Source organism: Dioszegia hungarica (assembly GCF_025882075.1).
Source record: "Dioszegia hungarica strain PDD-24b-2 chromosome Unknown MKK02contig_8, whole genome shotgun sequence".
Classification (NCBI taxonomy): domain Eukaryota; kingdom Fungi; phylum Basidiomycota; class Tremellomycetes; order Tremellales; family Bulleribasidiaceae; genus Dioszegia; species Dioszegia hungarica.
Genome location: NW_026515770.1, coordinates 3,035,125 through 3,057,338, shown reverse-complemented (window position 1 = coordinate 3,057,338; position 22,214 = coordinate 3,035,125). Strand labels below are relative to the sequence as shown.

At 56.6% G+C, this 22,214-nt stretch overlaps 9 protein-coding genes across 9 annotated transcripts; 4 read left to right on the top strand and 5 right to left on the bottom strand.

The window, feature by feature from the left end:
* Positions 1-2,735: 2,735 nt before the first annotated feature.
* Positions 2,736-5,134, bottom strand: MKK02DRAFT_33436 (uncharacterized protein; the record flags this gene model as incomplete). The annotated part of the gene is made up of 6 exons (XM_053088715.1): positions 2,736-2,933; positions 2,980-3,177; positions 3,228-3,383; positions 3,752-3,790; positions 4,737-4,997; positions 5,042-5,134. 6 exons carry the CDS (start codon positions 5,132-5,134, stop codon positions 2,736-2,738), a joined length of 945 nt encoding a protein of 314 aa, XP_052945965.1.
* Positions 5,135-5,927: 793 nt separating this feature from the next.
* MKK02DRAFT_44890 (uncharacterized protein) lies at positions 5,928-7,442 on the top strand (the record flags this gene model as incomplete). Its single annotated transcript, XM_053093135.1, has 10 exons — positions 5,928-6,002; positions 6,054-6,196; positions 6,248-6,275; positions 6,327-6,467; positions 6,515-6,588; positions 6,624-6,766; positions 6,813-6,909; positions 6,971-7,038; positions 7,115-7,363; positions 7,417-7,442. 10 exons carry the CDS (start codon positions 5,928-5,930, stop codon positions 7,440-7,442), a joined length of 1,044 nt encoding a protein of 347 aa, XP_052945964.1.
* A 548-nt stretch (positions 7,443-7,990) lies between these two features.
* Positions 7,991-10,558, bottom strand: MKK02DRAFT_44889 (uncharacterized protein; the record flags this gene model as incomplete). The annotated part of the gene is made up of 15 exons (XM_053093134.1): positions 7,991-8,231; positions 8,288-8,421; positions 8,477-8,607; positions 8,660-8,846; positions 8,891-8,971; positions 9,022-9,078; positions 9,123-9,236; positions 9,291-9,323; positions 9,377-9,607; positions 9,657-9,787; positions 9,838-9,876; positions 9,928-9,986; positions 10,044-10,221; positions 10,269-10,374; positions 10,436-10,558. The coding sequence occupies 15 exons, from the start codon at positions 10,556-10,558 to the stop codon at positions 7,991-7,993; spliced, it is 1,845 nt and encodes a 614-aa protein (XP_052945963.1).
* A 482-nt stretch (positions 10,559-11,040) lies between these two features.
* Positions 11,041-12,786, bottom strand: MKK02DRAFT_44888 (putative vacuole protein; the record flags this gene model as incomplete). The annotated part of the gene is made up of 8 exons (XM_053093133.1): positions 11,041-11,150; positions 11,195-11,484; positions 11,531-11,646; positions 11,691-11,737; positions 11,788-12,265; positions 12,316-12,407; positions 12,458-12,564; positions 12,617-12,786. 8 exons carry the CDS (start codon positions 12,784-12,786, stop codon positions 11,041-11,043), a joined length of 1,410 nt encoding a protein of 469 aa, XP_052945962.1.
* A 210-nt stretch (positions 12,787-12,996) lies between these two features.
* On the top strand, positions 12,997-14,534 carry MKK02DRAFT_44887 (uncharacterized protein; the record flags this gene model as incomplete). Its single annotated transcript, XM_053093132.1, has 9 exons — positions 12,997-13,033; positions 13,085-13,110; positions 13,166-13,240; positions 13,288-13,340; positions 13,389-13,439; positions 13,490-13,592; positions 13,850-13,926; positions 13,975-14,077; positions 14,127-14,534. 9 exons carry the CDS (start codon positions 12,997-12,999, stop codon positions 14,532-14,534), a joined length of 933 nt encoding a protein of 310 aa, XP_052945961.1.
* Positions 14,535-14,917: 383 nt separating this feature from the next.
* MKK02DRAFT_44886 (uncharacterized protein) lies at positions 14,918-16,970 on the top strand (the record flags this gene model as incomplete). The annotated part of the gene is made up of 5 exons (XM_053093131.1): positions 14,918-15,255; positions 15,316-15,924; positions 15,974-16,023; positions 16,079-16,161; positions 16,230-16,970. 5 exons carry the CDS (start codon positions 14,918-14,920, stop codon positions 16,968-16,970), a joined length of 1,821 nt encoding a protein of 606 aa, XP_052945960.1.
* A 296-nt stretch (positions 16,971-17,266) lies between these two features.
* Positions 17,267-19,414, top strand: MKK02DRAFT_44885 (uncharacterized protein; the record flags this gene model as incomplete). The annotated part of the gene is made up of 13 exons (XM_053093130.1): positions 17,267-17,297; positions 17,354-17,463; positions 17,519-17,701; positions 17,748-17,769; positions 17,815-17,902; positions 17,951-18,002; positions 18,054-18,800; positions 18,847-18,888; positions 18,941-18,959; positions 19,010-19,081; positions 19,136-19,258; positions 19,303-19,327; positions 19,375-19,414. The coding sequence occupies 13 exons, from the start codon at positions 17,267-17,269 to the stop codon at positions 19,412-19,414; spliced, it is 1,554 nt and encodes a 517-aa protein (XP_052945959.1).
* A 135-nt stretch (positions 19,415-19,549) lies between these two features.
* Positions 19,550-20,671, bottom strand: MKK02DRAFT_44884 (uncharacterized protein; the record flags this gene model as incomplete). The annotated part of the gene is made up of 1 exon (XM_053093129.1): positions 19,550-20,671. The coding sequence occupies one exon, from the start codon at positions 20,669-20,671 to the stop codon at positions 19,550-19,552; it is 1,122 nt and encodes a 373-aa protein (XP_052945958.1).
* Positions 20,672-20,944: 273 nt separating this feature from the next.
* MKK02DRAFT_37045 (uncharacterized protein) lies at positions 20,945-22,046 on the bottom strand (the record flags this gene model as incomplete). The annotated part of the gene is made up of 5 exons (XM_053089545.1): positions 20,945-21,315; positions 21,349-21,628; positions 21,672-21,725; positions 21,770-21,958; positions 22,029-22,046. 5 exons carry the CDS (start codon positions 22,044-22,046, stop codon positions 20,945-20,947), a joined length of 912 nt encoding a protein of 303 aa, XP_052945957.1.
* Between the last annotated feature and the right edge of the window lie 168 nt (positions 22,047-22,214).

Below are 22,214 nucleotides of genomic sequence, written 5' to 3'. Positions count from 1 at the left end.
TGCTAGGTGGATCCGACCTCGGTCACGCTTACTGGGACTATGCTGCCCAGTACTTCGTCGTCATACACAACAAGACCACAGTCGTCCCAGACACCGATGAGACGGTGTGGGAGGCGCTCACCATTCGCCGCCCGAACTTAAATTCGGTTCGACGGTTCGGACAAGTAAATTATGTCCAAATCCCATCCCATATCCGACGAAAGAATACATTCGACATTGAAAATGCCATGAGGTGTAGAATCTTGGGTCAAGACCCAGACGTGAGCGGCTGGATCGTGCTTGTAGAAGCCACGAACGAGATTATGAGATCTCGCGACGTCAAGGAATACACTGGGGTTGTAGGCAGTACTCCCATTTCACTATCGAATGAGGAGGAGAATACTGTACATGTCGGAAATATGGATACTGGGGAAGATGGCGGGAATGAGGGAGATGAGCTAAATGCGGATCTGGATGTGGATCTAGATGGGAATGAGGTAGATGAGGCTTCAGGGGGAGATAACACACCTCCAAATCTTGACGATCCATTATCGGATGTCAGTGATCAGGTGTTCCAACCTCCGCAGCCCACTCGAATTCCTATCAGCTTCGAGCGGGTTAAAGCTCCCACTCGACCTGGTTACGATGAGGCGACTCAACGGTATATCGACAAGACCGGCATCATCGTCACCGAAAGCTTGATCAACGAGCTTAAAGCGCGGAACCAAAGGCGCTTGGATCTGACAGATGAGGAGAGAGGGCTATATCAGCGGTGGAAGCATTATCAGCTTTCAGCCGAATCTCAGGCGCCTCCACCTCAGTCAGAGCCGCTTGGCAGAGGCCAGCGGAAGAAGGTAACCACTGCTCATCCTGATGATGAGAGATGGTACGGAAGCGACACACGGAATGCTTATCTGGCATCCGAGTCGGCTCTCGGTTTGACGACTGCGTCAACCGGACAAGACCCTACGACGTATCAGCAGGCGACATCTGCGGATAACGTGAAGCTCTGGCAGCCAGCTATAGATAAAGAGCTGGATAACCTGCGAGCAAAGAAGGTGTTTCGACCATCGAAACTCCCGCAGGGCAGAAAGGCGATCACATGTCGCTGGATTTTCACCACCAAGCGAGATGCTGATGGTGTGATCACGAAGCGTAAGGCAAGGCTGGTTGCTAGAGGTTTTTCTCAACAGCCAGGAGTTGACTTTGCCGAGACGTACGCACCGGTAAGCAGGCTAGTCAGTCTGCGTCTACTCCTCACGATCGCGGCGGGGCTGGACTGGGAGATACACCAGGCAGACGTCGAAGGCGCATATCTTAATGGCAAGATCAAGGAGGAGATTTATATGGAGATACCCCCTGGGTACAAGGTACCGGGAGGTCACAACTGTGTGAAGGTCGAGGGGGCACTTTATGGCTTGAAGCAAGCTGCGCAGTGCTGGTGGGAAGAGGCTGGAAAGGTCCTCAAGAGCCTCGGGTTCAAGAGACTTCAGTCGGAGTGGGGCCTGTACTTCCGGGATGATGCACAGGGGCCCATCCTGCTTCTACTATACGTAGATGACTTCTGTCTTGCCGCACGTAAGCGCGCGACAATCGACAACACCCTCGCGGACCTTCGTCGTCGTTGGACGATCACAGATACCGAGAAGGTCACTTCTATCCTCGGGATGAAGGTGACACGTGATAGGCAGCGCAGACTGATCTCAGTCACGCAGCCTGGTTACATCGATACCCTACTCGCTCGATTCCCCTCATCGACCTCGCGCGAGTTTGCCACACCGATGGCACATACCACCGATAACCTCAGCTCGGAAGCTTCGCCGCTCACGCCGTATCAGCAGATCGTCGGCAGCCTAATGTGGATCGCGGGTAGCACCCGACCTGACGTTGCATATGCTGTAAACTACCTGTCAAGGTACAGCTCTACACCCACCAAGGGTCACTGGCAGCAAGCACTGCGAGTGGTGTCGTATTTGGGAAATACGAAAGAGGTGGGATTGACGCTCGGCGGTATGCATGGGGACAAGATCGTACTGGAGGGATGGGTCGATGCGGATTGGGGAGGATGTCTGGACACTAGACGATCCACCACTGGATTCTGCTTCACCATCAACGGCTCCTTGATAGCCTGGAGTTCTCGGAGGCAACAGACGGTTGCATCTTCAACGCTTCATGCGGAGTATATCGCGCTATCGGAGGCAGCTCGGGAAGCAGCGTGGCTCAGAACTTTGTTCAGCGAGCTTAAGTTTGACCAGCGCAAGGCTACTGTTGTCCACTGTGACAATCAGGGAGCAATGTTCCTTGCCAAAAACCCGACAACACATGCGCGAACCAAGCACATCGATATCAGACACCATATCGTCCGAGAGATGATAGAGGATGGTACGATTACCCTCGTCTACACGAAGACAGAGGATCAACTGGCCGACATCTTTACCAAGGCTCTATCTGGCCCGAGGCACTCATGGCTGGTCGAGCAGCTTCAGATGAGTACGAAGGGCGGTGAGAAGGTGGCGAAAATTACGGCAGATGTGGCGAAATCTAAGGGCGCCACTCAGAAACGTTGAGTTTTGATTAGCGGGTTCAAATTAGATTTGCTATAGTCCATTTTGTATTGCTTCAAGTAATTTTGTATTGCTAAGGTAGTATAGGTAGTTTTCGGGCCAAGTCATTCACAGAGCATATATATTAAAGTAGTTACTATTCCATAGCTATACTGGTACAAGAGGAGGAATAGGCCAGAGAGCCAGAGGCGATCAGACTTTGTTCTGGATCAGCTCAACGGCAAGAGCATCCATGCGGTCACAGAAGAGCATCTGTGCGTGGTGCTGAGCGGTAACCTGACCGCGGAATGCCTGGATGGACAGGCGGAGACCGTGGCCAGTGCAGTGGGCGCCGGATGAGACCACGCTCTCGGTGGCAAAGGTAGAGCCGACCGAGGAAGAAGGAGGGTTCTGCTATTATTAGCTGGAACGATCCCACAATTACGAAAGGACTCACCCAGATCGGACTATAGCCGGTCCGACGCCTCTTGTGGCTCCCGAACGAGCAGAGCCGAGCGTGAGCCGTGCACTCGGCGCAGCCGGCGAAATCAGGAGACCAGTAGCACGGGGTACCGTTGGCGAGGCACCGGACGCAAGGCGGAACCATGATGGTACCGGTAGCCTTGATCTTGGCGACTCGGAGGTGACGGACCTTCTGTCTTGGTCAGCATCATTACGAGTGATGTAGGATGACGCAGGACTTACGGTGTTACGGGTAACACCCGACTCGGAAGACTTGACCGAGTGGGGAGAGGAAAGGGTTCCGCGAGTCGCCACCGGGTGGATGACGACGGGAACCACAGTAGAGTCCGACGAGGTGGACGAGCCCGCGTTGGAAGGGACGTAAGAGGCAAGAGAGGCCTCGTGGGGAGCATATGTTTAAAAGACGAAGACCGAAATGTATTTGTCCGTAAAAGACGAAGCCTTTCCGCCACTGTCTAAAAGACGAAGTCCGGCCTAAAGGATGCCTAAAGGACGAAGCCGGATAGTTTCGGCTTGTTATCATGCCGGCAGTGTGCCGGCCCCGCGACGCGTTGTATTTGTTTTGATCCTCTCCTCTCCGCTCCTTCACCTCTCCACTTTCCGCTTCTATACCCACGTAGCAACAACATCAGCCAGCCAAGCACTATTACTAGCCCTACCGCCGTCTCTCATCATGTCAGAGTAGGTAGTCTCGCGCATTAAGGACTATTGTGGCCCATTCTGACGCGTCGCAGTAATCAACCAACCTTCGCCCCCGCTACCTCATTTGCCCCTACCACTGTCCTCTACGCCAAGCAGACCTTCGGCTCTTTCGACACTGCCAAAATCGCCATCACCCACCACTCTCTTGCTCAGCGCAAGGCGTCCGTCAAGGCGGAGAAGGCGCCGACGGGATCGCGGATACTTTCGTGCGCGCTCAAGAAGGAGGACGGTTGTAAATATCGTGTCTACCTCAAGTCGCACGGGGCGTCGGGCGGGTGTATCGTTCAAACTCTCATCGACGAACACACTTGCTCTCCTCACGGCGTTCCCGCGCGACTTGGAGCGAGACAAAGGGGCTTCATTCTCGCCGAGGTGAGTCAATAACGCAACTATTGGCTTTGATATAGCTGACACATGCAGGCCACACGACTCAACAAAGGCACCCCTCTCGCCGAAGCCTCCGCCAAAGGTCTCATCGGTCCCCTCCGCGCTTCCACCATCGACGATCTGAGCCGCCAGGCCGTCTCGCGCGCGGTACAGGAGATTAGGGGGGACAACGCGGCCAACCACTGCGCCGACTTCCGTCGTCTCCCCGCCTATATGGACCTGCTAGCCCAGCGGGATCCGCAGGCTCATCTGGATCTCCAGACGGACAAGCCTCTGGATGGGTATCGGGAGCGTAGAGATGGAGCTGGGCAGGGTGGGGACGGCAGGGACTCAGAGGATGGGGACAGTGGCGATGACGATGAAGAGGACGTGGCGATATTGGGCCTCTTTGTCTCCCCATCGCCGGCGCGGACATTCTTCCACCACTCTCGGCCTCTCCTCACCCTGGACGGGACATACTCTCGCGCCCACAATACCTACAACCTCCTCCTCGCCTCCACGTCTGACTGCGAGGGTCATATCGTCATCCTCGCTTGGGCGCTCGTCAAGTCGGAGTCCACCGCCACCTGGAGCTGGTTCTACCACCGAACCGAAGGAAAGGAATGACGCCATAGACGAGGCATCCGATCCATCGGAGGAGACCGAAGATCCGGAGCCGAGGGTGGTACCGGATGACGTGGTCAAGCCGGAGATCCCCGAGAAAGTCGAGACCTCGCTCGGGGGTGGCGCAAAGATCTGCGAAGGGGAGACCGTACCGTTGTCCCAAGGAATGGGGACGGGCGAGTTGAACCGCGAACCATGGACGTCCGAGAGCATACGAGCGTACTGGGCGTAAGTGAGGCCCGGCGTGTCCGGCTGGGGAGAAGCAGGGCGCGGCTGCTCAAGCTCGTCGAAGCTGGCAAGCTGGACGTCAGCACCAGTCAATCAATCAAAGGCGGACGACTCACGAACTCCGCGATCTCAGCATGGATGGCATCGTTGTACCAGTCAGGGAAAGGGACACCGGCGTGATCAGGGTTGCTGGAGGATTGGTTGGACATGGTGTGTGGGTGTTGGGTGTGTGGCTTGGTATATTCAGGACAAGTGGGTAACAAGTTTGAGACACCCAGGGGCGGGCATCAGGGCGGTATTTATACCCCTGACCCAGGACAAGAGCATATGGTCACGAGGGGGAGTGTTGGCTGTAGGAGCATAGCGGCGCGTCGCTGGGCGACTGCGCCGACAGATCTCAGAACAGGAGGACGTCGCTGGATGTCCTTGCGACGTCGCAGCGACGTCACGGCGTCGCGGCGCCGCGCCGGCGCCGACTAGATCTGAGATAGCGCTAGGTGAATATCCGGGATAGTCACTGTACGGGCCGGACAGAATTGTCTGTCCGGGTGTCCGGACACTTTACATTAGTGTCGGACTGACGGCGCTGAGTGGCGGCGAGGCAACGCCGCCACCCAAGTATCCTATAGCACATAGAGACGTGAGACGTCGTCTAGCGACGTCCCAGCGACTCGTCGGCGTCGTGTCGTCGCGTCGGTGTCGCGACGCAGCGACGCCAGCAGGACTATATAAGTAGACCTGATCGTGTCCAATGCATCTTTATTCTGCTTTTGTACTTCTACCTTCCAAACTTCAACACCCTCGGACCCTCATCAGCCCCCTCCCTCCCGATTGCCCTCCTTTCGACCGACAGTCTGTGTTCTACTCCCGAGATGGCCTCCATCCGACCATTGGGCTCCCGCCGGCTTTGTGTAGGCAGCTCACATGGGCCGGGAATAAGCCCGACTAAGTCGAGCTGCCCAAAATCTCTCTCACTCACCCAGAATACAGCCAGGCGGCCTGATGGACCAGCCAGCCGAGCTCGACCTCAACGCCGAGGTGTGGAAGCTATCAGGGACGAAACAAGATCAGGTCCTCGTGAGTGAGACTGCTCACCGCCTTAGGCAAGTGCTTTGGCTGATCTGCCAGATCTATGTTGCTGTTGCAGTAGCCGCCCAAGGCATGATCTTGTGTGTCGTCCTCGTCACGACTGGACGGTACATCTCCCATTTCCGCAACACAGACTCGCAACTCACTAGGGGTGGGGTCATCTTGGGCTCGGCTCTGGCTTGGTACGTTTGATCTCACACCAGATATATGGACAGCGCGACTGACGACCTCAGTGGAGCCTTCGGGATGCAGTGCTTCCAGGTAAGATTGCGCGTGGTGTCTGTCCATCTGGTCATTCGCTGACACTTCCAGCTACAGCTCTATGTCGTCCACGCAACGAGCGATATCCCCAGTGTGTTGCGTACGGACGCTCTGTGCAATACGGCCTACAGGCTGCTGGGCGGTATCTTCTCGCTGGTCGCGATGACGTTCTACTCGAATCGGATCTGGAGGGTGAGTCTCAGGCGGTATTCAAGTCCGGTCGGAGCTGATGTGCTCAGCTTTCTGGGAGGAGATGGACCGTCATTGTCCCTCTGGCCGTGCTGATCTTCTCCGCCTTTGCCTTGATGCTAGCGTATGTCCTGAAGAGGAAAGGGAGCTGATCAGCAGGACGGTCGTTATTGGCTTCACCTTCCCCATCCTCACGCACGAGTCACTACCATCGATGCGATCATTCTTCGAGCGACAAACGGCAGTGGTCCGAGCGCATGGAGCGGTCACTTTCGCTAGCGACGCCATCATCAGTGGTTCCCGTAGGTTTCATCTGGAGTCAATGATAAGGCCTCGCTTACTGCGTAGTGGTCTACCTCCTGCTTCGTACAAGGAACTCCATCTTCGGGGCAGAAGGTGACAGAGGGATTGTCTCTCGCATTCTGATAATCATGGGCGAAGCTATGTGAGCTGTCGATCTGCTTCTCGACCATTGAGCTAGCGGTAGAGGCCGACGCTGATGGCAGGGTACCGCCTACTATCGCAATCGCAGTCTTGACGATCGGGACCAGCCGTGTTGGTGGAGGAGCAATCAGTGAGCTACCTTTCCCTGTCGGCTGTCCGCACTCCATAATGCGGTGATCTCGGGCTGCAGCGAGCTGACATCTCAGTCGATTGGAAACGTATCCTCTTCGCCACCCTCCCTCTCCTATACTACCAATCTCTCCTCTACTCCCTTGTCGCTCGCAGGAAGGTTCGGCGGCTGCTCGACGAACGAGGCGTCGCCGCGCAATACCGTCTCGAGAGCAGCCACACGACGAAGCAGCACAAGGCGGCAGTGGGAGGTAGTTCGTCTGGCAGAGACGGCGCACGAGTGACCGATAGTGCAGGACGTGAAGCGTCAGGGTCAGCGGATCAGCGTACGCAGACCTCTGGGACGTATACTGAGCTTGGGCGGAGGGACATAAGGCAGTCAAGGGGGACAGGCTCGAGTGGTGATCTATATGTAAGTTCCCGAGCTGAATGATGGGGGACTGGGTTGGCTGATTCGGCAGTTGCGGTCCCCTATCAGTGACTTCCCATCTTCAGCTGAGCCCGGCGATTTCTCACTCGACCACCTGTCACCTGTCTCAGAACCTCGCTCCGCCGCCTCCAGCTGTGGTGCCAATGCCTCGCACTCATTCCAGGAGACATACTTCCCTCCCCGGCATTCGCTGGTATGTCGCCCTGCTCTGACTCGTACTAGGCTCCGCTGATATACCAGTCGTACAGTCAACCGGTTTCTCGCACCCAGTCAACAGGCCAAGAGTCGCAGATTGAGCCGCAGGAGAGCCTTGTACATCCTACTCGATCGATGCCATGATGGTCTGCCAAGAATGAGGGGAAGATTCCTGTATAGAGGATGGCGGACTGAGGGGAGAAGCATCTGTTGTAACTAGTGTCATGGTGCATGGATCTATTGCTATGTCACATACATGATTGGGTACAAGTCTAGCTACACAAGTCTAGCTACAAGCTCTAGTGCTTTGTCTACTATACATCCGCTACTACATAGGAGGAGCTGAAACTGCCCTTCGCCCTCTCCGTTCCCCCATGCTGCGCCTCAAATTCCCATACGACCGCTTCAACATGATATCCCTGACCTTCTCCAGGCTATCCTCCTGTACCGTATCAAGGTCCAGGTCGAGCGCGTTGGCAGCGGACGGCTTGATGTCGGGAGAGTCGTAAGCGGGAGGCGCGATAGATGAGAGGCGTGTGGGGGGAGTCCGAGGGGTGTGCTTTGCTCTGCTGTGGCTGTCAGCTTGCTCCTTCTCAAACGGAAACAAGGGAGATTCGAAGCTCACCTTGCATTCTCGACGTCGTCATCGCCAGTCTCCACCATCTCGTTCGCCAGCTTCCAGAGTCGCTTGACCTGTCCGGCGACAAGACTCGAGGTGCATAGCCAGGCCATGACGAGAACCGAGGCGATCAATGACACCTATGCCGCGTCAGCTCTATGTGGAACGGACATCAGTCCTGCTGACTGAGCTTACTGCGGTAGAAAGGATCCAGTACAGTACCCCGCACGTCCAGGCGAGCGAAATGTCGGCGGTGTACGCCAGAGCCTTCAAGCTGTCGGACGAGATCAGGCCTGACATCTTCGGTGAGGCAAGAAGTGCCGGGGCTACCGGGTCAGCTTGTCATACCCTGAGCAGCAGTCGGGCTCGGAAGCTCACAGGAGAAGAGGGAGAAGCCGGGCAGTGGTCGCCACCACGGGCTTGCCTTTCCCGCCTGGCTCCTCCACTTCTGTACATCCGAGAGCGTGCTGTTGATCTCGGACAAGGCAGAGGCGAGATTCTGAGATATGGTTTCGGAGAGCGCACCGGTATCATGCATGGAGCGAGCCAGATTGGCATGTGTGTCCTACACATCAGCACATCCAAAAATCGAAGAAATTGAGAGCATACCTGGATAGCCATCGCCTGTTGTGCGGAAGCATGCAAGACCGGGCGAAGATCATGAGCATCGTCAGAGAGCCCAGCGAGATTCTGGGGGTCAGCTTCGGCCAAGCAGGCTGACAGCTGTCGACGACACTCACCATCTGAGCTAGTGACATCGTATCGCCCCATTGTTCCAGCGCAAGCTGATTGTCTCTCTGATGAGTCAGCTATACTCAATACGGGATCTGGGAGGACTCACCATACGGCTCGCTATCTCCATCATCGCTACTTCCATCCCGCCCTTCGCTGACGCCAGAGACAACCCGAGTTCCTCCTCTACACGGTGGGTCCGGAGAGCCATCGCGGATCCATACTGCTTTATCAGCTCTCGGTATTCATCCCCGGTGAGCTGAACGGTATCACTTACTCGTCCCGTGATGAGCTCCAGATCCACAGCAAGCTGTCATGTAAGCTACGGCGTGCAGCCCTCGATCTGGCAACCGGGAAGCTCACCTGCTGTGCGAGTAATCCCCTAGCTTCCTCCATCCCCGCCGCCATCTGCCCAACTGCCAAATCCGCATTCCGCATAGCTTTCTCCCTGACCTCCTGCCAGATCCCCGTCCCGCTCATTACAAATTCACCAAGCGCCGAACGGACCTCGCTAACTGCGGCGCTGGCATCGTCAGAGCCTCGCTGGATCTTCTCAACGAGCTCGTTGATGTATGTGGCGGTCTCTTCGGCTTTCTACGACTATCAGCTTTGTGTGGGGAAAGAAAAGAAGAACAAAACTCACTATGAGCTGGTAAGCTATCGTCTCGGCGTGTTCGGCGCTTCGGTCGTCGAGACCAGCCGCTGCTGCCTTGATGATCGCCAGGAGCTCAAGCTGGCGTTGAGTAGCGTTCTGGTATAGCTCATGCGTAATTGCTAAAGTGTGAGCTAGGTTGACAACAGATGTTATCGCAGCGGAAGCTCACTCTCTGCGTGATGACTCTTGAGGGCATGACAGAGCTGCACTGCAGGCATCAGCTGGACCCGACCAACAGTCACCGCGGAACGCAGCTTACGCGCATCGCTCAGGTAGTTGTTGTATGCTGTCCAATCTTGAGGGCTCCGATGTAACGCGCTGTACCGTCAGTCAGTCTCCGAGATGATAACAGACCTGGGCACAGGCAGTGCTTACCTCAGACACATAGCTCGCGATACCTTGGGATCAGCAGCCGCCGGCCCACTACTCCGAAGCCACCTCAGTCCCCCTTCCTTCGCTTTCGGTGCGCCGGTACCGTCGGTCCATGAGGCGCATTCGGATGGGATAGGTTGTAGCGCGGAGGACATGGAGCAGATCGTAAGGGATATCGCCACTGGAAGTGTGAGCTAAGCGGCCAATCATCCAGGCTTCTAAGCTCACCATCGCTCCTCTCTCCCTCGTTCATCGCAGCCGCCCGAGATCCCTCGAACCCGCACTTGTCCTTCATCCTCGCCGCAACGCCAGAGTGACAGTCCGTATGTTGCAGCTGAGGGAAGGTATCTGGTATATTAGCTTCGTCTGCTCAACATCCTGCCCATCCGACATACCGAGCTCGGCTGATCCTCCTTCTCCAGCTCTCCTGGCCAGCCGGTGACCAGCACCTGGGTTGCGGCCGCCTCTATCCGAGTATGCAAAGCTCTCGGTCTCGCCGTCATCTTGAGGAAGGTCATTCTGTGCGCTGCGCTGCCCGGCGAAGACGTATGGAAGTATCGGAGGAAGAAGAAGGAAGTACGAGCGCATCGCGGCGAAATCTTGAAAAAGTCGGTCGTTCTTGATGGTCGGGATCCTTCGGGAGTGAGAGGGGTATAAGTGGAGAAGTGAGCGTCGGGAGATGGTGACGATGTATCTCTATGCAGGGTATAGCATGGTCTGGCCGGAAGTGGGTGGAAGGATGAAGGAGAGAAGAAGAAAGTGAGCTTTGAGCGACAAAGGAGGCGCCAAAGGCAGGCACGTCGTCCGGTCATCCCGAGATATCTCCGCACAAAGGAATGAGGTGTTGATGTTTCGTCGCGCATTCGTTTTGCATTTGAAAAATTGAACCGCATTTGAAGGGCATTCGTTTGCCTAGTCGGGAATTGACGGCATTACAGCTCGCAAGATATGGAAGACAGATAATAGTCCTGCAGATATGGCTACAACGGATAGTACAAGATCATTCCACACCTTTCGGCCAGTCCTTCTTCTTCAGCCACTCCCCGTTCGGCCCAAATCTCGGATTCGAGGGGAAATGCATCCCGTCTCCCAAGGGACGGCCTAGCGGGACTGTCTCGTCAGCCATGCCTTCCACTCAGAAGGAGTCAACTCACAGATCCACCCGTACCACTTCTCCCCCATCTCGCGATTCCACATGTCCATCCTGCTCCCTGCTTGCCACCGCTCATCCACTGCTGTTCCCCCAAAGTCCTCTTTCCACTTCTTACGGACCAGACTCTTTGCTTTCCGATGTGACCAGAAACCAAAGACGACGTTGAGGTGTCGAGTCTCGCTCTCTTGTTGGTCTCGGCCAGAGAAGGACTCGACGGTAGATTTGCCAGTGAGGATGAGGTAGGCGTGTTGGAGGAGCATCATGAAGCAGAAGATGCCAAAGAGGCCGCTCCTGATTGTCAGCAGAATTCACACAGGGGAAAAGGAGTCAGACTGACAGTGCGACGACTCCGATGACTTGGCCATCTACTTCCGCTTGGGTCAGGTAGACAACAAGAAGGATGAGGTGGTAGAACCAGTAGATGATCGCCCAAAAATTGAAGGTCATAAAGAACTGATTGTCAGCATGGAATCCGAACCGGGGAGCAACAGACCAACCTTGTGATTCGCCCATCCGACACATTGGCCTATCCAGGGACAATGATCTCATCCGATCAGCTGAAGTCTCGGTTCGGAAGACATCTTCATAGCTTACGGTCAAATTGCAAAATGCACGTCCCGCAATGCCGACAATGATGCGTCCTGTCCGGCTTGTTGATCTGACAGAACCTACACCATCTCGGCCCACGATGCAGATACGGCAGTGGCCGTTCCACAGTCTGCCATTCCGGGATCTTCCTCTTCGCACCCACCGCAACGACCGGCTGGGGCGTTTGCGAGGTCAGCGTGCCGGAGGACGAGTGGTGGTCGGGCGGATCTTGGCGGGACAGGACGGTATGTAGGGCGTTGATGGCAGGTGCGAACTCGGAGACTTCGCGTGCTGCGCCACCCTCTTCCTCGTCTGAAGTACGGCGTTGAGCTGTCTCCCCATCGTACGTTGATGGTAGACCCGGCTGAGGTGCTATCCCGTTTAGAAGCATATTCGATTGGTGGTCACCCGCAGGAAGGGGCTGAAGGGGTTGCTGAGGGAAAGGAGTATGGTTCTCGTTCGGAGCGGCGGTCTGCTCGACACGCTGAAAATCAGCTTGAGATCTGACCTGCTGTGATCCGATGTACGACTTACATCGATAGCTCTTCCTGGACCAGTGGTGATGATCCTGATATAGCTCCATGCCAGGAAGAGGAAGATGACAACATATCCGGCAAGCACACCAGCTATCATATTAGCCTAGAGACAGGCAATTCCATAAGGAAGGTCAGCTCACCTGCTGTTGCCACCGAGAAACGTGAAGTCGATGTCCCACGGAAGACCGGGATGCACACTCGGCCGACGACGACGTAGAAGCACCATCCTGCTATGGCAAAGAGTAGCCTACGATGTCAGCTACGGATCCTTACCGAGCCGCCAGGATCAACTAGCTTACCCTACGGCAAACTTCCTGTTCAACCAGGGGTCCGGTCTCGAGGGAGAGTACGCCTCTTTGAAGTATTGTACGATACCTGGCTTCCTGCCGCGCTTTCTAGTGCCCTCTCTAGAATTGCGGTGGTTCAGCGGAGCTGCTGAAGCTCCATCATGTACAGAGCGGTCTGTCATCTGGACTTGCTCGCCATAGCTGCTTCGTCAAAGATCGATTATGGATGGAGGTGTCAACACAGCTTGAAGCTCGGTCAGTCAATGACGCAATTATTGTTTAGGATAAAATCGAATAAACTCGCTTCGGCACACAGCGAGGAATGAGGCGAGCCTGACTTGCAAAGCTCCATCCTTGCATTGTACTTTACTCTTGTTATCCCATCATACAAAATGGCTTCAAGACTATACATGGGCCGTCTGCCCCCAGGTGAGAGCAGGTCCAGCTAGAGGCAAGACCCAGAAGCTGACCAAATTCTAGGCGTTGCCAGGGAAGATATCGAAGACGTAAATTGTTTTGTCCTGGAGCTGCGTTCGATCGGCCCGTACTGACAGCGATCAGCACTTCAAGGGCTTCAAGCTCAACGACGTCCGTCTCATGGGAACCTTTGCCTTCCTCGAGTTCGGCAGCTCTCGCGTGCGTCCCAACTACCCGTCACAGGGTACTCTTAGCTGACGAGGCAGGACGCCGATGATGCTGTCCGTGATTTTGCCGGCCGATCGTTCAAGGGCGAGGAGTGAGTAGTGCCTGCACTCTGCTGTCAATTCTTGGCCTGACTCGACAGCATCATCCTTGAGCACCCTCGCGAGACCCGCCGGAGGGACATTTACGATGGGTAAGCGCGCCACTTGAGCCTTTTTTTCGGCTCGCCGCTGATCGATACAGTCGTGGCCCTCCCGGAGGCGACCGCGGCTTTGCTCCACGCCCCGAACGTCGCCGTGGTGTTCGTGTAAACGTCATTGGTATCCCCCAAGCGACCAGCTGGCAGGTGCGATAAACTCCCTTTGGTTCATTCCTCTCACCGGTCTCGGCTTTCCCAGCATCCCAGCATAACAAAGGAGGTCGCACAAAGGAGCGCGCGCAGTTGGGCGGCAGTCTCGAGCGTCCCTGAACAGGTCACAGGCGTCTCCCATCCCCCTCTCTGGTTGCGGTGGTCCTTCTGGCGGCGGCGACTCATATTCCTCCCTTTGATCAGGCCCAATCCGGCATCAGGACGATAGCTTAACTCGGCCTTTGGCACTTTAGGACCTTAAGGATTACGGACGTATTGGCAACAACAATGTCGTCTTTGCCGATGTTGACCGAAACAACCCAGGTCAAGGGTAGGTTTTTCGCGTGTTTTGCACCAGCATATTTGTGCTGATTGATAGCATCATCGAGTTCGGGAGCTTGACCGAGGCCGAGGAGGCTCTTACGCGTCTCGCCGGTGTTGACATCAACAACACCCCCGTCAAGCTCGAGATCGTCCCCGACGTAAGCTTTCGGCTGTGGTTGTGACTAGGAGCCAGAGCTGACGAGGCAGGACGGAAGCGTACCTGTCTACCGCGCCGGCCCGCTCGGAAGGGAGAGGGACGACCGGCCTCGCTACGACGACCGCGGACCGCCCAGGGACTATGGTCGCCCCAGGTACGATGACCGCCGCGACGACCGTGGCCGTCAAGATGACCGCTACGTCCCTCGCGACCGCGGAGACCGCGGAGACCGCGATGACCGTCGTGACCGTGACCGTGACGACCGCGGAGGCCGTGGCGATCGCGGTGACCGAGGGGACCGTGGTGGACGGGAGCGTGGAGACAACCGTGGCGATGACCAGGGTGACCGCGAGCGTGACAGGGAGAGGGAGGCCCGTCGTGAGAAGGATTACGGAGGAAGGGAGCGCTCCCCCGTCCGCAGGGGCGAGGACGACCGTTACGTCGACTCCAAGTCGTAAGTGTCACGTGGAAAAGCGGGGAGAGGGCGGTGCGGCTCAGACGGCAGATATCGATAGGTCCGAAAAGTCTTCCGTTCTTGTCTTGCTTCGTCTCCCACCAAAACCGTATCTTAGCCCGAGATGAATCACGTTCCTGTCTGTAATACTATGGCTCGCCGTCCTTGATAGTCTTTAATGTCCCTATGTAGACGCCATCAATGCATCATGGGGCCTGGGCAGCGCAACCAGCAGCTGATATAACGTTACGTTACCGTGACGTTCCTGAACCCAAATCAAAACAAATACCTCGGGAGCTCTTGGAATTCCTGCTTGACTCTTATCACCCACCTTCTCCGCCCTTACGCGCCAGAAGTGTAGCCCGCCGGGGAAGACGCTCGCCCAATATGCCGGCCGTCGACCCCTTCTCGGCCTCCTCGCGCCCTATGAACCTCTTCGACTCGGCCCCGTCCGACCCCCTTCTCTTCGCGTCGACCCTCCAGACGCTCGACCCCAACATTCCCTCCCTGACCGCCTCGACGTCCTCCCTCGGTCTCGGTCGACCTTCGTCCAAAGCGCGTCAGTATCGCGAGCCTCTGCCCACGGCGTTTCCTGCTCCAATATGGACGCGACACGAGCGGTCGAGCTCGGTCAGCTCAGAGGCTGTTTTGCATGGGAGCGATGAATGGATGGATGGGCAATTGCGGAAATGTATAGATAAGGCGGAGCCTGAGCTCAACTTGAGGTGAGCTCACGCATACCTTGGCATATTGAGACTCAAGGGAACATGAACTGACGTCCTCAGCAAACAAGGCCTAACCAGTCTCTCCACCAAAATAGCCGACCTCCAAAACCTCGTCACATTCCCCGCGCCGCGCCCTTCCGCCCTCACATCCTCCCCTCGCATCCTATCTTCCACCTCTCCCGCGCCCTCCCTCCTGCCCCCCCACCCATCGCAATCTCCAGGTAGAGACCACTTCTCCGCCGACGCGAAGCCATTCATACGTACCGTATCCGCCGACTCTCGTCCGTTCGCCCGGACCATCTCTGCCCCTGCCGCATCTAGCGGGTTCTTCAAGAACGCGTCTTCCTCCTCTTCTACACTCGGCGCGCCGCGGGCGAGCTTCGCGCGCGTTCCTAGTGGACTAAGCGGGAATCCCGCCTTGCTTGACTCGCCGACTATTACGGAGACGTCGGAGGATGCGGACAGGGAAGAGAGGGATAGGGATGTCATGTCGCCAATACCGAGCGCGTCTCCGGTCGTGACTGCGTTCTCGCCTCGGCAGAGATTGGCGGGGTCGCCGAGGACGTTTGGGAGGAGTCATACGCGCGCCGTCCTGCCTACAACGCCGGTGAATGCGGTGGAGAGCTCAAAAGGGCCGGTCATTTGGCTGCAGCAGAACCAGCTCTCCACGTATGCCTCGCTCCGTTGGATCAGGACGAGCATCAGCTGATCTCCCCAGTCTTCCCAGTGCCCTCTTTGAAATATCAAATCTAACGGTCCTGGGCTTGGGTACGTCACCTGTCTTGTCCTTTTGACATGGCAGACATATCAGCTGACTAGTCAGCCCATAATCAGCTCACGGTTCTGCCTCCAGCTATCGGAGCTTTACTATGTCTAAAGGAGCTAAATATCGGAAGTAACAAGATTGTATGTTGCTTCCTGTCTCTCTCGGATTGGACCTGTTGAAGGTGCTTGAACCCTGCTGACAGCCGCAGAAATATCTCCCTAGCACGATCCTATCCTTAACCAAGCTCGAAAATCTCATCCTCAATCCCAACCCCTTCCTTCCACCTCCGCCTAACCCAGACGGCACGTCGGTCGGCGGCGGCGCCCTCGGCCCTCTCGTCCGCCATGTCCATTCCCGCGTCCCCACCCTCGTTTCCATCTGCACCAACGTCCTCATCTCTCCTCGACAACCCAGCGGCCTTCCCCCTCTCCTCGAACATGACAAGTACGAAGCTGCGCCTGGCTGTCCCCACCCCTTACTCGACGCAGCTACCATGACCTCGCACGTCCCTGCTCTCAAGGAAGAAGAGATTGCCCGCGTCCTCCAGTCCGCACGGAGCATCTCTACCCATCTCGACGCTCAAACCCGGACAGGTCGGGGCTCGACATCTCTCGGATCAAGCCAATCGCGCGCCGGCGCGGCGGAACGGTTTCCTGATCTCAATCGCGCGTCCAAACCGGACGACGCGGCCAAGAATCCATACTTCAACCCGTGTCCCTCTCCGCGGCATCTTATACGGGACGAAGAGGCCGAGTATGAGCCGATTGAACGGCGGTTGTTTATACATGCGGCGGAGGAACGGTTTGAGTGGAGAGAGGTGCATAGGTGGCCGGGGATCCCGATCAAGTGGGAGGGGTGTAGTCCGGGGTGTCTGGCGTTCTTGGAGCAGGACGAGGAGGAGGAGTGGACCTTGGAGGAAGAGGATGAGGAGGCGGAAGGGACGGAGTAGGTGGATTGATTTAGAGGAAGGAGGGTTGTACTTGTACCTTTTGGAGCATGCACGGCTGCGCGTTGTCCTGCACTTGTGATGGATGCGCGCGTCTGGCTCGTACCCGCTTCCCCACCCATGCCTCTGATGTTGTCGGCCGAGCTGCCTCGGATGGGGTCGGCCGGTCGGATCTAGCCGATTATCCGAAGATACTCCGTGACCTGCACCTCGCACGAGTCTCTGGGCAAAATCGTCTCGACCTCTTATCTGGCCGCTATTTCTCACCTGTACATGACTGTATAGTATCTGTGAACATTATGAGCTCGGCAGGGGAGTTGATATATAAGGGTACGTGCTGGTAATATCCCAATAAGTCGTAAATATGGGACACCGCTGACAGTCAGCCTTCGTGCCGACCTTAAAACTGTTAATAGGAATAACCCTCGGGTTCACCATAACCAAAGCTGGGATGTTCACTCCGCAGATGGCCAAGGGCGTCAGCGTCTTGTCTATGGTAAAATCCTATCCCGAGATATCCGGTCGCAGTTCAGTGTAACTGACACGGGCAGAATATCTCGCTCCCCGCCCTCATCTTTGCGTCGATGGTGCCTTCGTTCACGTCGACCAATATATCCGCGTTTGGAGGACTGGCACTAGCGGCGTTACTGTATCAGGCGATTGGGGCTGTACTGGCTATGATCGTCAAGGAGCTGTTCTACGTGCCCATTGACTTTCAGTGGGGGATTATCGTGGTATGTCCGTTTCTGACTGACGAGGGATAGGAGCTGATGATGCCAGATGGGCGTCATATCTAACTGGAGTGAGTTGAGAGGAGGAGTGCAGGGGACAGGTAGCTGATTGGCAGTGAATGTACCGGTGGCTGTGATTCAGACTGTAGGCAACCAGGCACCTTTCAAGCAGGGCGACGTTGAAGTCGGGACTGCCTATATTGGGTGAGCTGTCCCGAGACGTTTGAATTAGGCGGGAGCTAACTCTCTCAGGGTATTCAGTCTCGTCTTTGTAGTCGTGCTCTTCCCCTGTGGACTGCACAAGGTAAGCTGAATAGGAGCTTTCCTCTGCAGAAGGCCTGAAGCTGATCTCTAGCTCTGCGCTCTGGATTTCAAGCCGGAACAGCTCGCTCGGACTCCACCTCCTTCGCCTCGGGAAAGATGGCGCATCCGCATCGCCGCTTTCAAGCGCTTGATACATCGGGACCGTCATTCCAGCCCCCAGGCAGAGTACGATCAAGAGCTCCCAGAGGTCTCTCACTCCGCTTCGGGATCGGAGCGGTACTCGAAGGACGAAAACGAGCGGGGCGATGAACCCGCCGACCTTCGACCGGGTAAAACTCTTTATTTGGGCGGCGAGAAGCCCACCCGCCAAGCGTCACACACTCCTTCATTTACCAGCATGATGGAAACCACTCGCTCTATCCCGCCTACGGCTCCCCTCGAAGCCGTCGACGTAGGAAATACCGTCGTCGTCCCCGCACCGAACTCGGATCCCCTTCTTCCTGTCTCGACCACCAACGGGAAAGCGTACTCGTACCACAAGCCCGCATCCCCTCGGACGTCCATTAAGCGCATCACACCGCTCAAACGACTAGTCATGATCCTCAAGAGCTTCCTCATGCCTATCTCATTCGCTGTGATTGTGTCAATACCATGTGCGCTTATACCGCCCCTCAGGGCACTATTTACGCATACGGATGGGTGGACAGGCACGAGGATGCCGAATGCGCCAGATGGGAAGCCGCCCTTGAGCTTTATACTCGAGGCGGCGGCGTTTGTTGGGGCGATATGTATCCCAGCGGGTCTGATACTGCTCGGAGCGAGCTTTGCGCGTTTGAAGGTGAGCACGGGTCTTTGGGGAACCGTATGGTAGCTGATCAGAACAGGGTGTGTGGAGTATGAAGGGCCAACCTGTCGGCGCGATGGTGGTGAGTAGAATTGGAGACTGACCTTCATAGAATACGTCAGCTGACAAGATAGGCTATGGCTGTGTGCAAGAGTGAGCGTTGCGGATAGCATTTAGTCTGGACCCTAAGCTGACGCCAGCAGTGATCATCGTCCCGGTTATTGGGACCTTTTTCATCAAGAATCAGACTGGTATCTACCCAACCGCAGACCGAAGTGAGTTCAGCTAGATGATTACCCCTAGAAGTGGGAATCGAACTGATGTGACAGTGCGGACGTTTGTCTGTATCCTGTTGTCTGGGACACCTGCAGCTGTGAATCAGCTCGTTTTGACCCAACTGTATAATCCAGAGGGGAGCGCACATACGCTTGCCCGATTCTTGTTGTTACAATGTGAGTCCGCTTCGCCAGTCGAAGACGTCTGCTGATTTTGACAGATATTCTGATGCCTGTATTATGCACGTGAGTCTGCTGTTCCACCAGACCTTCGAATTGAGCTGAGTCCACAGCTGCCTCGCCGGTGTCGCTTTGTATATCTGTCAAAGATGAGGGAGATCAACGATGCATCTCTTGGATATCTCTACAAGTTTTCTCCCTCGCCTCCACCCGCGCATCTAGCCTAATACCCTCTACCACCCGCCATGCTCATCCACTGTCTCTACCGCCCGCCTCGGCCCGAAAACGTCACGCGAAGTCATCGATACCTTGGACATGGGCGTATCCGTGATGCGGCTGGCGCTGTCGGCGAGACTGGACTGTGTGTACCGGCTGCCATATGCCGAGGTGAGAAAGCGGTCTTGATTCCGAGTGTATCGCGACGGGGCAGTGTTGGGGCTCATCGGAGTCGTGATGCCCAGGCCGTCGGTAGGGATGTCGCCCATCGACATCGGCGTCTCGGTCGGACCAGTAGTACGGCCCGACCCCGCTGCCGCCTCCATTGCCGCTGCCGCCCTTGTACCCCAGCTGAGCCGACGCGTAGTTTGTCCCCTCCCTCGCCCGCTCCATCGCCTCCCCCCTCGCCTCTCGCACCTCGTGTCTCCCCGGCCTCTGCCTTTCCTCCTCGTCCGCCTCCTCTTTGAAAGGCGACGTCGAGCGACTGGGCGGATCCTGCTCAATCTCGAACATACCATACACTTTGGTCCCTTGCTCGCCTAGCGGGCCCCAGCTCGCATTCACACTCCCGAGCTGATCCTTCTTGGACCGGCCGCCCAGCGCGGGCGGGAGAAGCCGCTCCCGCGCCTCGATCTCCTGGAAGCGGCGTCCGGGGCGGAAGACGGGCTGGTTCCACCCCCGAGGGATCGGATCGCGGTATCGCCACGCGTCGGGGTTCGGGTCGTTTAGCGTCTCGTTGGGCGGAGCGGCGAACCACTCCTCCTCGAATGCAGGCTTGGCCGTGCGGGCGGCTGTGGTGGTCTGCGTACGGATGGACCCGGTCCATTCGGGAGGTCCGGGCGTGATGGGTGGTCGAGCCGAAGTTGTTGTGCGCAGGTCGATCGAGATGCTCCGAGGAGGGACAGGAGGGGCCATGGTGGTACGGAACCCCCATTGATTGCGGGTCATGGCGAGACTGGCAGCCCGGCTGTTGGCTTCCGCTTGCTTGTCAAAGTCTGACTCGGAGAGATCGGTCAGAATCTTATGAGTGGGCTTCCGGTCCCTCTCTGGTGCGCGAGGAGAGGAGGAGTTGAGCTGGATGGAGCGGACGGCGCTGTGGAGAGCGTCGTCTTCGTCCTCGGTCGCAGCGTAGGAAGAGGGGGAGACCGGGGGACTGGGAGCTTCCCATCGAGGAGCAGGGCGGAGAGCGGACATCTTGTAAAGGAGGGGATCAAGTTTGTTGAGACGCGTGGTTGTGTGCTTGGAGTGAGGGGTATGTAGACAGTGATATGTTTCCCGAATAGTCGCCGAATGAACTGATCTTGAGGTTGAAGAAGGAAGGTCGGAGAAAGAAAGCTCTAGCGCGCCTTATGTGGACGGTCAGGTAGCACCTGTCAGCACGTAAGAAGCATCGTCTCCGTCCGTGCGCTCAACAAACAGCGTCCGCCCTTACCCGCCGCTCGGACATTTACACAGCGTACATATCCCTTAATCCAGCTTCCTGCCCCACCTTCTCGGCTGCTGCTCGGTCGGCACCTTCCTCATGGGACTAGCCTCTCCCAGTCCCTCCTCCGCTCGGACCCTCCGGCCCGCCCCCACTCCCTCGCCCTTGTTCCAGTACATCACCATCTGTGCGGCAATCACAGCGTTGAGTACCGCGGCGCCTGCGAATCCCCAGAAGATGAGCGGGTCGTTGACTTCTTGCTTGGTCGTGAATAGGCGGGCGAGGCAGCCGAGCAGGGCGTTGAAGACTGCGAAGGCGGAGAGATTCCCGGTCGATCCGTTACTGTAGTTCGAGAGGATCTGCGGAACCTTAGATGAGAGCGATAAAGGGAGAGTGACGGCCTGCAAAAAAGCCACTGCTTGTCAGCGAAGCCGGTGGAGGGACTTACGTGCACGTGGAGGGCATAATGATGAAGACGAGAGAAAGAAGCCGGAAGTGATAGCCACGACGAGACCAGCGACGACTTTGCCGGTACTGGACCGGTTCTGGCCGGACGTGAGGGGCTTGCGGGTATCGGCGCGGACGGACGAAGTGGAGAAGTGCAGAATGAGCAGGGTGATGGCTACATTTTGCAAGGTGAGGAAGAAGTTCTCGCCGTATGTCGAAAAGGGGAAGTGGTTTCGGGAGGCATAGGCGAGGGAGATGGCGTATGAGGCTGTTTCGAGGATCTGATTATAAGCTCTGGCTGGTCGGGTTGGGCGGAACACTCACGTATGCGGAGAGGGAAAGTCCACGGGCAGACTTTGTTGATATGATCTTCATGATCTGATTGTCAGCTTCTGACTAAACGGTGATCTCGATAAGCGTACCTGAGGGATCTTGACGATACCTCCGCCCAGCACAATACCCAGTCCGAGCCCCTTGGACAAGGCGTACTTCAGACAGTCGACATCGCTGAGATCAAAGTCGTACACCAAGGAAGTGTAGCATTTCGGCCCGATCAGCGCTTCGGCGGGCTGTCTGATGAATCCAGGGATATGGTGCGTGACCGCCGTAACCTGGGGGTGAGCTGATGGTCGAAGGGAAACAGAAGGAGCTGCCGGGCAGCGAGACTGCTGGCCGACGTACAGCGGAGTGGAGGGCCATGATTATTCCTGATACTGGAAGCTCTGTGTCTGCTGTGATGGGCGGCAGCTTGTATCTCCGGGAAGGTATAGGAAGCAGGTGGTCAATGGCCGAGGTATGGTAATGTATGGTGGTCGCGGTGGACACCGCTACACAGCCACGACCGAGGTATGCCGTAACTGCCCTTTG